Here is a 13,045-nt window from a genome sequence, read left to right as displayed (position 1 = left end):
GAAGACGGTTTGGCCTCTCATCAAATTAGGACAGGTGGTTTAGATATGCCTATTTTAGGAAACAAATTTAATAATGTTGCATATGTTTAAGTTAACTAATGCTTATGTAATTGGTCTTAAAAACTTGTAATTCAACACATTCTGTCAACAAATATTTGTTTAGTGCCCAAGTATAAGAACAAAACAAGTATAGTTCAAAATAAAAATACGTGTATTCATAGATGTAACAGTCTAGTGAGAGAAAGTAGACAGATAAGCATAATAAGTAAGTAAATTATGTTAACTGGTAAGTTCTATTAAAAATCAGGATAAGGGGGATGTAGGGTAGGTTGCAATTTTAAATAAAATCTGAGCAAATACTTGAAAGAGGTGACGTCAATTCTACACGCTTGTCTCAAGAGTAAAATTTCACTGACTTACAATCTAAGTATCTAGCTTTAATTCTATCGTGCTGCTATACTTCTGCTTCCTCAAATGTGCCTTTTTAGTAAGCAGGGACTGCAATACCAGGTCAATATTAACAAGATAATTAACAGGATAATTAACAATTAACAGGATAATAAAATACTAACAATATTAACAAGAAGGGCTGCATTTTGAAAAATGACGCTGCCCTAAAGATACACACCTTTTCTAGAGTAATGACTTTAGTATCAGGAAAGGTACAGGTGGAAGAAAGGACGGGCTCTAACGCTGACCCTACAGACCACTGCGACGCCTAAAATCTCGATAGCGGCCTCAACTGTAAGGCTGCTCCGCAATGGTGGCGCAGGGCTCTTCCTATCATTACTATGTAGTTCTATTTCCTGATCCAAGAAAGGAACGGGGGGAATTCAGATAAACTCCGCAGGGTGCTTCTGGACCAGGAATGTCTGCTACGCCGCAACCTGCGCCCGCACCCAGTCAGACAGCCGTATCCAGGCGTGACGCGCATTCCTGGTTGGCGGATTCGTCATTTCTTGGTGTCAGAAGTTAAAATGAAAATTCGAATCTATATACCTCGGAATCCCTTCTTGTCCAAGAAAACAGAAGCAAGAGCAACCGGAGTCCTTGAATCTTTTTTTTTCCCTCTCGTGACTTCCACAATATCTACACCCTGTTTGCCGGGGACTTGCGTCGAAAGCGACGACGCGGACGCTCAGGCCTCGGTTTCCAGCACGCAGTCGCGGCGGCCCCTAGCTCCCGCCCCTGCCGGGAGGTCCGACGTGGAAGTTGGCTGGCTGACCAAGCTTCCAAAGAAACTGTCTGGGAGCCAAGAGTCCGAGCCGGAGCCGGAGCGCAGGCCTAGGCTAGGGGAGGTGGCGGCGCCGAGACTCGAATAGGAGTCGCTGCCGAGGTCGGGGCCAGTCTCTGACAGTGGACGAGGGCGGACAGGCGGTTCATCATGGGTGAGAGATCTGAGAAGGGAGCCTGGGCGCACCGAGAGGCCGAGGCCGAGGGGACGGGTTGGGGAGAGGAGGAACAGAGGGGCAGGCCTGGGACGCAGCTAGCGTCTCAGGGAGCTGGTTGCTGAGGACTTCAGTCACCTTGGCTCTTCACTAGTGTGCGTGGACTCTGCCTCGAACCTTCGCTTCCTGTCTCCCCGCGGCGTCATGGGTGGGTCACCGTGGGTCGGTGAACTTTTCCCTTAACTCCTCGGACCCAGCGCCGCTTGGCAACATGTCAGTCTCAAGTTCGCTAAGGTTTCTTCGGTGAAAGATGAGCTCTGACCTTGTAGTGGCAGCTTGATACTCTCTTTCTGGTCGCTGAGACAGCGTCAGTTTAAAATCCAAAAGGTGTTGCTCGTAATGTTTTATTGCCAACACGGCATTTATCTGCTTGCCTGTAACTTTTTCTGTAAGAGAGGAATAGGGAGGGGGAAGTGGGCAGGGAAGGTATTACTGGTCAGTGATGACGTTTTAAACTCAATTTTTGGAGTGCTAATTGAGAGAGCTACATTGTCGTCAAGCATCAGGTAGAGCTTCGCTCCCCACTGGAGCCCAAATGAAGGTGCAGATTTTTTAACTTGGTCACAACTCTCCAAGTGATGCAAATTCTTTGGGTTATTTAAATACCTCGGCTATTTTCTGGGGAGTTTCCATCTTGCTCTGAAACATCAGAAGCGCCTTCTTGTCTTTTTGCATAACCCTTTCAGTTTTTTTCCTACTCCCTCTTTTAACCTATAAGAAAGGATTTTGTCAAGTCACACTCCTTATGTTACAAACTTTCAAGGTTCTCTAGCGCATGGTGGATTCATTTTTCCAGACTTGTAGTTTTTAATTTTTTCATTTCTTTGTAAAATAACCAGGTGGTGTTTGTGAGCATCATTTCTGTTGTCAACTTTTTTATATTGTTAGTGTAACTTTTTTTTAATCTTTTCAAATGTCTTTTGGTAAGAAAGGGCCAGAGTGCTTTTATTGGGTGGGGAAGGGTAATCATTAAAGAAAGAACTTATTTTAAAAGAGCTTCTTGTTTGATTGTAGAAATAATAAAGATTCTGAATTTTCACCTCCGTCACTCTTCGGGGTTATTTTATTTAAACACACATCAACAATTTAATCTATTACTGGGAGGCCCTGCTGACACAGAGAATGATTTTAAATTTTAACATTTTTTCAGCTGTATTGAGGTATGAATGACAAAAATTGTATATATTTAAGGTGTACAGCATGATATTTTGATATATGTATACATTGTGAAATGATTACCACATTCAAGCAGATTAACACATCCATCACCTTACAGTTACCCTTTTTGTGTGTGTGATGAGAACACTTTGAGATCTGCTGTCTTAGCAAATTTCAAGTGTACAATATGTTATTAATTAATTATAGTTACCATGATGTTCATTGGATCTCCAGAACGTATCTTCTAATGAAAGTGTGTACCCTTTGACTAACACTGTCTCATTTTCCCCACTCTCTCAGCATCTGGTAACCACCATTCTATTCTCTATTCACAAGTGCTTTTGTATTACACAATACCTTGTGTATAGGAAGCTTTCTGGGAATAGTTCATGATATGCTGAATGTTGCTTTATTACTATTTTTTAAAATGTTTTCATCAGAAATAATTTTTGTTATTTTTGGCTTCTGTCTCAATTCCTTTGCAAGTTACATTCCTTATGGAGAATTCTCAGTGATTGAAGGTACTTATGGTACTGCTGTTGTACAACAATAATAATTGCTTTTCATGTTCAAGGACTTCATTGTCCCACTGTCATTCTAATTTGCCCTCTAATTTCTAGGGGTAATGAGGATATCACATTAAGCTATCCATATTCTCTTGTTTAGAAAGTGAGCTCCATGAGGGGAGTCATATTTCTCTTATTTTTGAGTATATCTTCTGAGCCTGCCTAACATAGTATCCAGGACATGGTAACAATCAGTAATTACTAGTTTGATGTTGAATGATGTGTTTCATTGGAAGCAATGTCCTATGAATGGAGGAAAATACTACAATGTTATTGAATTTAGTATAGCTTTTAAAGATCAAGATTAAATGTTTTGTGGATCTAGTTCGTGAAGTGATATTGAAATACATTTTTGTTATTTTCTAAGGTGGCTTTTTCTCAAGCATTTTTTCCAGTCTGTTTGGAACTCGGGAAATGAGGATTTTAATTTTGGGATTAGATGGAGCAGGAAAAACTACAATTTTGTACAGATTACAGGTTGGAGAAGTCGTGACTACTATTCCTAGTAAGTGTTGGTATGATAAACTAATCATAGGATAGGGGCTTTTGTTTTCCATTGAAAAAAAACTTTATTTCTGAATACATATGTAATGTAATTAATAAGATTTGTAGACTTCTATGAGCATAATATTGATAACATTTTTTTCATAAATTTACGGACAGTTTGGTGTAATTTATGAACCCCTGTCCATGGCTGGGTTCTGCTGTTTAGAGTTGTTTTAAAAGTTGGGTAGAATTAAGCCACAGAATATCATTGAGAGCCAGTATCTTTATTGATAAAATGAAGATAATAAATATTCATCCGCTTTGAAAATAAAGCCAATGAATAAGGAAAATGAATCAAGTATATAAAATACTTTGTAAATCTGAGTAAAGAATTATCAGTATGTCGATACTAAGTTATATATATATATATATATATACATGTACAGTATTTTTTTTTCTGTACTTGTTATTATTTGATTAAGATTAGTTTTTTGGTTTTTTTTAAGTAATCATATTGATTATTTTTAAAGATCTGAGTTGAAGAGACTGAGTGTTGAATTAATCTGGAACTTAAAAATATCAAGAAAAGTAACACCTTTATTGATATCTTAGAAAAATATTCTTCAATAGTACTAATTTACTACATAAGAACACTGTTCTGTTACTTATACTATTTTCATTTTTTTGCTCTGAAGATTAATAAACTAAGTTTAATAGTTTGTAGAGTTTGCTCAAGAATGTCTTTAAGTTACTCCGTCACTCAAGGTATTTCTATTTAGTACCTATTTAAACTTCCAGATTAAAAAAGAAAAGTCTAGCTTTTACAAAAGAACTTTTTGAACCATGTCATCTGTTACTTCTTGCTACCACCTTCAAGAAATTTCAGTTTCTTTGGTTTTTGGTTCTCAAATCTCCCATCTGTGCTGCAGTTGAGTCATGGTGGCCGCTGTGGTGCCCATAGCTCAGTGGATTGCGTTTTAGCAAATGTGGTTTATATACCATGTTCTTCTCTGCAAATAAACAACATTTGTAATTGAGGTTGAAGATGATGATTACACTGCTACCTAATTCTGAGGGAGACATCATGAACTTGCTTTTTACTTTTTCACTCAGATTTGCTATAGTAATTTTTTTATACTTGCCATATATACTCTTAAGCATCGTTTACCAGTATAAACTTAAATCTAAAAAATTAATTGTCCAATTATAGCTGTAAGTTACATTTTACTTTGATTTTTTTTAAGTTTGTAAATTAGTAATTTTTATATGTATAGCTTCTAAGTTTTTTCAGCATCCTCTCCAGCTGCTCTGGATTCCTTTCATTGAAAGTAGTGGTATCTTGCCTTAGGCATGTGATGCCAAGCTCCACCTAAGAAGGATGGCAGGGAAAGGGGTTGAGACTCTTCCCCTTTGACCATCTAGCTGTGACCTTATTGTGGATGAGCTCTTGAGGAAGTCTTCAGAGGGTCTGTGAGAGTCCCTGCCTTAGCGAACTCAGCCTCCATAAAGAGGTATACAGCCATTGCTGTCCCTTACTGAAGTTTAGAATCTAGGCTTTTATCCTATTTGCTACCTACCAAAATTCCATTTTTTGTAATACGTTTACAACTGTCCTTTCTAAGTATAACTTTCTGAACGCTTTTCTATGCCAGCGTTTAACATAATAGGATTTCCATTGAGCTAAGAATTATCTAATTGCAGAGGTGGCTGGGGGTTCTTATATACCCTGAAAGTGGGGTTGATCTTGCTTATTGTGGGGGGGGTGTGTGTATATGTATAGCACAGCATACTGTCGTAAATGGAATAATATTTGAACTAATAATGTGATTCAACAATTACCACTAATTGCTGAAACTCACTTTGAAGACAGAATGTATTAGTCTTCATATACTATTAATTTGCTTTTTCTTCCAGCCATTGGATTTAATGTTGAGACAGTAACATACAAGAACCTTAAATTCCAAGTCTGGGATTTGGGAGGACAGACAAGCATCAGGTATGGTACAAAGGCCAGACCATTTTGTAGTATTGGGATCTTTATTGTTCTTTTAGGGTTAACAGCAGTAAATCAAAATATGTCTTCTTTTGTAATGTAATGGGAGCCACCTAGTTTAAAATGAGGTAAAACCACCTTATTCTCTCAATTAAAATCTGAGAATTAAAGATTTTTAATTGAAAATAATTAAAATCTACGGAAGTCAGTTTTTCCTATATCACTTAGATGAAAGTTTTTTCCATGAAAGTCTCAAGACCTGATTACTTCAGTAATTTTTAAATAAAAAGAATCCTCTAGTTAATTCTTGTCAGTCCCTTCCTCTGTGAGACAGACTGTTTTGGATTTCATGAAAATACCTTTTGGGCCCACCATTTAGGACTAGATGCATTCCCCAAGCATTTTGCTGCCTTTAACTCATTTTATTTCTTGAACCACTTTGGAGTCATTTGTTAATTTTAGCCATTTCTACTTCTTGTCTTCAGTGATCAATTTAAATCTGTTACTAAAATTATTTTTAAAGAACCCATTTCTCTTAAGGAGTTTCTAGTTAACGATTTATAAGATACAGTGCTCAGGTCTGTATGAAACATTTTTTCATCAGTACATTTAGTGATTTTATAGATTCTTCTCTCAGCCTGTAGTCTAAACTCATTCTGAAAAAAAAAAAAAAAACTCATTCTGAAGCTCCTTGATCCTATGTTTTATCAATATTCTTTCTACCCATTCCCATCTGAGGGATATGATATATGTCCATGAGAAACAATCATTATGGCATTGATACTGATATGAGTGCGAAAGGATTGGCAAGTAACACACTTCAGCCCACCATAGCCAAGTCCTAGCATATAAATTAACCTATCAGTTTCATCTGTCAAATAGTAATGTATTCTCCCTTTCTGAATTTTCTTTAGGCCATACTGGAGATGTTATTATTCAAACACAGATGCAGTCATTTATGTAGTAGACAGTTGTGACCGAGACCGAATTGGCATTTCCAAATCAGAATTAGTTGCCATGTTAGAGGTAAGAAAACTTTATTAAAATGTGGCTAAGTCATTTATATTTGCTTGCTCTTTTTATTATTTATTGTCACATGCAGAAATAATTAAAAGGGAAATAGGGGTCTCCCCCACACCCATGTCTTTAGTATCATTTTCTTTTATGCAAATTACTTTCTATTCCAAAAATACTGCTGGGGAGTGTTGAAGACAAAAAAAAAAAAATTCCAGTGCTATAACTTCCTTTAAATTAAATTCCTTAATTTCCAGAAAATTGAGAGCTAAACCCTTTCTAAACTGAAGTGACTATTCTAAGTCACTTCTGTGAAGTGATTTTTTTTTAATGTCTTTATTTCTGGTTGTATAATTTAGCATATGGGAGCAGATTTATTATATAAGTATATAAATAATAAAGTATATTTGTTTTAGGAACATTGAAGTTCAGAATGGATTTCTGGCACAATTCTGGCTTCTGTTTACCTCACCCAGCTTTATCATTTTTTTTCTCTTCCCTGTGTTTACAGTACCTCAGCCATACCGGTATTTCTTTTCTTTGCTCACTGAATTTATGTACCTGACACCTGGTTTAGGGTTTTGTACTTGCTTCTCTTGCTTGGAATTTTCTTTCCCCAAATCTTTGTGTGGCTGTCTTCTTGACATGTTTTATCTCACATGTTTCTTCCTCATAGAGGAGGTCTCAGTTATCTTCTAACCCTTTATCTTGCTTTATTTTTTGTAACTACTTACCATTTCTTGCCATTATTTTAAACATATTTGTTTACTTATGTATGCTTCCCACCCTAAAGTGTAAAGTTCTTTTGTTTACCTTGTTACCCCTGATGTGTGGAACAGTGTGTAATAGCTCTTAACTAAGAACCCAATACATTATATTCACTGAGGTTTGTAAGATACTGATAAGCTAACTGAACTTAGAGGGTGCATTAAGTAGTCATCTAAAAGATTTTAAAATTGTTAAATAAGCTTCTCAAATGTACTAATGATTAACTTAATAATGAAATTGCCTTTGCTTGAGAAAATTAGATGTATAGGTTTCCTTTTCCCACTAAAACTATGATTCTGAATTACTCAATTATTGAATGTTTAAGTTCCAGGTAACTTGATTCCTAGTTAGAAGCAAAACTTAGAATATTTCGGACTTCTGAGTTTTTGGATGATTAACTTCTTAGTAGCTTCCAATTTATAAATTTCAACCTAAAGTTTTAAAGTTTTGCCTAAATTTTTTTTTTTAAACAACATAGCGTCACATTTATCATAAGAGCTTCTTAGACCAAATTCAAAGTATAAGGAATTTTAAGGGACTGGTTAATTGCCTTGGCTATAACATATTTTTAAAATATAAGCTTTCAGTTCAGTTCAGTTCAGTCGCTCAGTAATGTCCGACTCTTTGTGACCCCATGAACCGCAGCACGCCAGGCCTCCCTGTCCATCACCAATTCCCAGAGTTCTCTCAAACTCACATCCATCGAGTCAGTGATGCCATCCAGCCATCTCATCCTCTGTCGTCCCCTTCTCCTCCTGCCCCCAATCCCTCCCAGCATCAGAGTCTTTTCCAGTGAGTCAACTTTTCGCATGAGGTGGCCAAAGTACTGGAGTTTCAGCTTTAGCATCATTCCCTCCAAAGAAATCCCAGGGCTGATCTCCTTTAGAATGGACTGGTTGGATCTCCTTGCAGTCCAAGGGACTCTCAAGAGTCTTTTCCAACACCACAGTTCAAAAGCATCAGTTCTTTGGTGCTCAGCTTTCTTCACAGTCCAACTCTCATATCCATACATGACCACTGGAAAAACCATAGCCTTGACTAGACGGACCGTTGTTGGCAAAGTAATGTCTCTGCTTTTTAATATGCTATCTAGGTTGGTCATAACTTTTCTTCCAAGGAGTAAGCGTCTTTTAATTTCATGGCTGCAGTCACCATCTGCAGTGACCCTGGAGCCCCCCAAAAAATAAAGTCTGACACTGTTTCCACTGTTTCTCCATCTATTTCCCATGAAGTGATGGGACCGGATGCTATGATCTTCGTTTTCTGAATGTTGAGCTTTAAGCCAACTTTTTCACTCTCCACTTTCACTTTCATCAAGAGGCTTTTTAGTTCCTCTTGACTTTCTGCCATAAGGGTGGTGTCATCTGCTTATCTGAGGTTATTGATATTTCTCCCGGCAATCTTGATTCCAGCTTGTGCTTCTTCCAGCGCAGCATTTCTCATGATGTACTCTGCATATAAGTTAAATAAGCAGGGTGACAATATACAGCTTTATTTAGCTGTAATTCACATGGTATAATAAATTTTTATTGTATAAAGTATGGCATAAAAGAAATGGATTATTAACTTCAGTTCCCAATTCTCAAAATTGTATTGGATTGTTGTTAGGTTTTTTGTAGTATTAGGATTTGACTTGTGTAATCTTTCTTCCTAGAAAACTAAAAATTGTATTCATTCTTTAGGAATTAACTTTTAATTAATTCAATCAATATTTATTTATTAGTGATATAAAGTACATGTGGAGGTTGAATCAGGACTATTATATTAAAACTTACAGACACAAAACCAATTTGTTTTACCTGTGTACACAAAACTTCTAAATGGAGTAAAGAAATATAAAAAGGAGTTAGGAAATATGCTTTTAAAATAATAGATTTTTTTTTTTCGCATGTCTTCCTAAACTCAGGAGAAAATTGATTAGAGAGTATTTTTTTTTTATTTTATTTAGGAAGAAGAGCTGAGAAAAGCCATTTTAGTGGTGTTTGCAAATAAGCAGGACATGGAACAAGCAATGACTCCCTCAGAAATGGCAAATTCACTTGGGTTACCTGCCTTGAAGGACCGAAAATGGCAAATATTCAAAACTTCAGCAACCAAAGGCACTGGCCTTGATGAGGCAATGGAATGGTAAGTATCATGTTTCCAGAAGCCATTTGAGGATTTGTGTGTATATACATTTGTAATTTCCCTTTGGTCTTAAGGATGAAATCAGATTACTTTGCATTTTATCATATTAAGTTCCTCCACCCTTTTCTTCCACTGGTTTTCATGTATATCTGCTTTTGTTTTAGCCACACGTACTAATTATAGTTAGGTAAACCACCTCTCTGCTATATTTCGAGCTTTTTCCCTTACTCGGCTCACCCTCCAGTTCCTTATCCTTCAGGACTTAGGTTGAGGCTCTCTGCTTCTCAAGAGCCTTCCTACCTCCAGGCCTACTGCCTTAGCACACACACAGATGTCCTTGTCCAAGATCAGTGATAGAATAGTAATTGTTACACTGTATTGTGGTTGGTTTGTGCATCTGCTCATTAAATTATCATCTCCTTGGGAACTGAGGCTAGTTTTCATCTCTGAATCATCTACATCTGGCCTGGCTATAGTAGCAGCCTGGAAAGTGGCTATTTGGTTGTTTTTGATTTTTCATTCAAAGCATAGACAGAGTGAGAGCTAAAATACACCCTTGTGGAAATTGAGTCCATAACCTCATTCTTCTAATATAACCATCTTAACCTTCATCATTTAAAGTGCTTTGGAATTCATCTTCAGTATAAAATTTATATTATAAATGGTCATTCTCTATACCTGAAAATTTGAAGTTAATTTTATGAAACTGTTCATTTTCTCTTCACAGGTTAGTTGAAACATTAAAGAGCAGACAGTAATTCAGTCACTTTTGCTCCTCTGAAACGAAGACCACATCACATATCCCTTTGGAAACAGTTAAGTGTGCTCCACACTACTAAATGTTAAAGCTGTCTGATTGTCGGCATATACCGAACTGACTGGAACATTTGTAATACATATTAAAACTAAGTGGTTGGTTGGAAGGGTAACTCATTGTGATTGAACCAACTGAATGTCTGCCCTATATAATGTAAAATATTCCCTCCTTGTTATCTTGTGTTAAGGTATATATTCTATTTGTATGCAGTTCTTATTCAGATACAGTCCTATTAAAGAATGTACTCTTAATGAGGAAAAAAACCCTCCGATTTTTAAATTAGTGGTTGCATCTTGTTTGTATTAACACTAATGAATATCTTAACTCAGATTTTTCCCTCTAAAATGAATTAGGTTTTTCCAAAGATTAGGCTCAACAGAGTAGGCCAAGAACCTAGCGTGGGTAATTATAGTCTTCATTTGCTTAATGACCACTTTATGTAAGCTGTTTCATTTAAAAGCTTTTGGTTATAGGCATGAAATAATTATTTTGGTGGCTAACTTCACTGACTTATCTGTAATTATTATTTTATACTATTTATAGTTGTTTGGAAATTTTTTTCAGATTTGGACCTACTCAGTCAGTTGGTACAGGAATCCTGCCATGTAGCTAGGACATCGTTTTTACATCTTCATTTTTATGGACATGGACTCAAAATGCTGATAGACTGGCTTGACTAAAGTCACCTGCAAGGGAATCTTAGAGTGAGATTTCAGGGTCAGACAGAAGCTTGTCCCATGAACTATAAATTCCTGGAAGTGCCAACATTGACAACACAACTTAATTCCTTATGTAAAATTAAGCTAATAGAAGTAGACATAGTACATTCAAAATAATGTCTGTAAATTTTTCCATACTAGTAGAGGTAGTAGAAATAGTCCTAGATGGTTATATTTGATTGAATTCACAACACATTAAACAAAATTTCATATTAAAGGAAATTTTTTGAAAACAAGACTTATTTAAGAAGCATTGTAAAGGATGTTTTTTACTGCCTTTGGTTTTCTATCTGCCTGTAATTGAACATGTGACTTTGGTGAAAAGTCAAAATCTTATTTGATTCTAGAGGGAGAAAGTATTCCTGATTTTAAAAATTAGACTTACTGCTGCTAGACTACCAAAAACAGTTATTTCCTAATGGACTTTTAAAAGGAACTTTACAAACAACCCAGTCTACAGTGAGACAGAAATGGAGACCTTAGTAATTACTAAAATTGGGAGCAATTTTTTTCAGGCCTTCTTCCAGGAGCATGTGTTCCCAGTGTACCGCAAAGTACTAACAGTATATAACTGACATCGTGTCATAGTTTGCAAGGCACTCCGGATGGGCAAACTGTCTTATTCATATACCTAATGTCCAGTATGGTGCCTGGCACATTATGGCACCTCAAAATATGTTCATGGTTAAAAATGGTAGGCTGTATGTTTGTCAGCTAGGAAAATAGTACATCAGCACTTTATACTTGGGTACCTTTCTGGTCAGTGGCACATATCTCGTGTTAGACTTGTACCTAAATGGATAAGCACTCCCCAGTGGTTCACGAACACTGTGAAAATAGAAGGGAGGTGCAACCCTGGCAGGCAAATGCTGCCTGACAAATACCCTTGGTAGCAAAGGCCTGCACTTGGATGATCCTGATCCCTCTGGTTTGCCACGAAGAATAGGATGGGATAAATAGAGCATACATTGACATTAACCTGGTATAAATGAGAAGGTCCTTGTCTAGCAGCAAACAGCTGTACAAGTATGTTACAGGAGGTTGAATGTTTATATTTATAAAAATCTACTGAGTCTTGTTTCATGAGAAGCCTGAAAAGGACCAAACTTGAAATCAGAGCATATGAGTTCTAGGTGCAAAGGGCCACTCCATCAGTTTCTGTTTGGTTTTTCTTTTTGTACAGATAATATCAAAGGTTTCTTTTAGCGCTAACATTCTATTTTATAATTCTGTTTGGTAGTTGTGCTGTGTCATGTGATCAAATTTAAAAAGAGAAATTGAGAGTGGAATTCTATTATCAGAATACCTGAGATGCACTTTAAATTGTGGAAATGTAAGCTCCTTGAGGGCAGGGACCATACCTTATTTACTGTTAGAATCCCTTGCATCTAGTGTGGTGCACCTGGCTGGTACATACTTGGTACTGGGCTCTCAATAAATATTTACTGGAATAAATATTGATTAAATACTGATTAAAATGATTAAATATTAAAACAAAGCCGTGCTCAATATACTGGAGATACTTATTTTTCCTGACTTTGCCTTTAGTATTAATAACTTTTGATTTATAAATTTTTTATAAAAGCAAATACCTGCACTTTAAATCACTTAGAATTAGGTCTGCTTTCCAGGATGCCCCATGTTTATTGTTTTGGGATATTACAAACACCTTGCAAGTGTGAGAACTCCTGTTTGAGATAGACTACATCACAACACAAATTGTGAAGCTCATGAATGTTTGAACATTTGATTCCTATGCCATATGCTGTAATATTCTAACCCTGTCACCATAAACAGCATGGGCTTTCAAGTCCTAGGTTTAATCTTGACTCTGCCACATTCAACCTGTGTCACCTTTAGCTAGATTATTTAACCTGAGATGAGATTCCTTATCTGTAAAATAATGAGTTTTAGGAAGCTGTCAGAAAGACTTAAATGAGTTAAATAAA

General features: G+C 36.6%; 1 protein-coding gene across 3 annotated transcripts; it reads left to right on the top strand.

Moving 5' to 3' along the window:
* Window positions 1-1,145: 1,145 nt before the first annotated feature.
* Window positions 1,146-13,045, top strand: ARL1 (ADP ribosylation factor like GTPase 1). 3 transcript variants are annotated; one of them, XM_061417064.1, is made up of 7 exons: window positions 1,193-1,388; window positions 2,463-2,608; window positions 3,540-3,677; window positions 5,573-5,654; window positions 6,566-6,677; window positions 9,382-9,560; window positions 10,288-13,045. In XM_061417064.1, the coding sequence occupies exons 3-7, from the start codon at window positions 3,587-3,589 to the stop codon at window positions 10,316-10,318; spliced, it is 495 nt and encodes a 164-aa protein (XP_061273048.1). In that variant the 5' UTR covers window positions 1,193-1,388; window positions 2,463-2,608; window positions 3,540-3,586; the 3' UTR covers window positions 10,319-13,045. The 3 variants fall into 3 exon arrangements, with proteins under 3 accessions (XP_061273047.1, XP_061273049.1, XP_061273048.1); XM_061417063.1 differs by lacking the exon at window positions 2,463-2,608 and having other exon boundaries at window positions 1,146-1,388; XM_061417065.1 differs by lacking the exons at window positions 2,463-2,608; window positions 3,540-3,677 and having other exon boundaries at window positions 1,191-1,388.

This window comes from Bos javanicus, chromosome 5, assembly GCF_032452875.1.
Source record: "Bos javanicus breed banteng chromosome 5, ARS-OSU_banteng_1.0, whole genome shotgun sequence".
In the NCBI taxonomy this organism is placed as follows: Eukaryota; Metazoa; Chordata; class Mammalia; order Artiodactyla; family Bovidae; genus Bos; species Bos javanicus.
The sequence above is the reverse complement of the archived record's forward strand: the minus strand, read 5'-3'. Positions and strand labels throughout refer to the sequence as shown.

What these genes read in the sequence shown, in the direction of transcription:
- ARL1 (XM_061417063.1), top strand. An exon ending in GGAGGACAGACAAGCATCAG is followed by an intron (nt 5,655 to 6,565) that starts GTATGGTACAAA and finishes AATTTTCTTTAG; the next exon opens with GCCATACTGGAGATGTTATT. An exon ending in CTTGATGAGGCAATGGAATG is followed by an intron (nt 9,561 to 10,287) that starts GTAAGTATCATG and finishes TTCTCTTCACAG; the next exon opens with GTTAGTTGAAACATTAAAGA.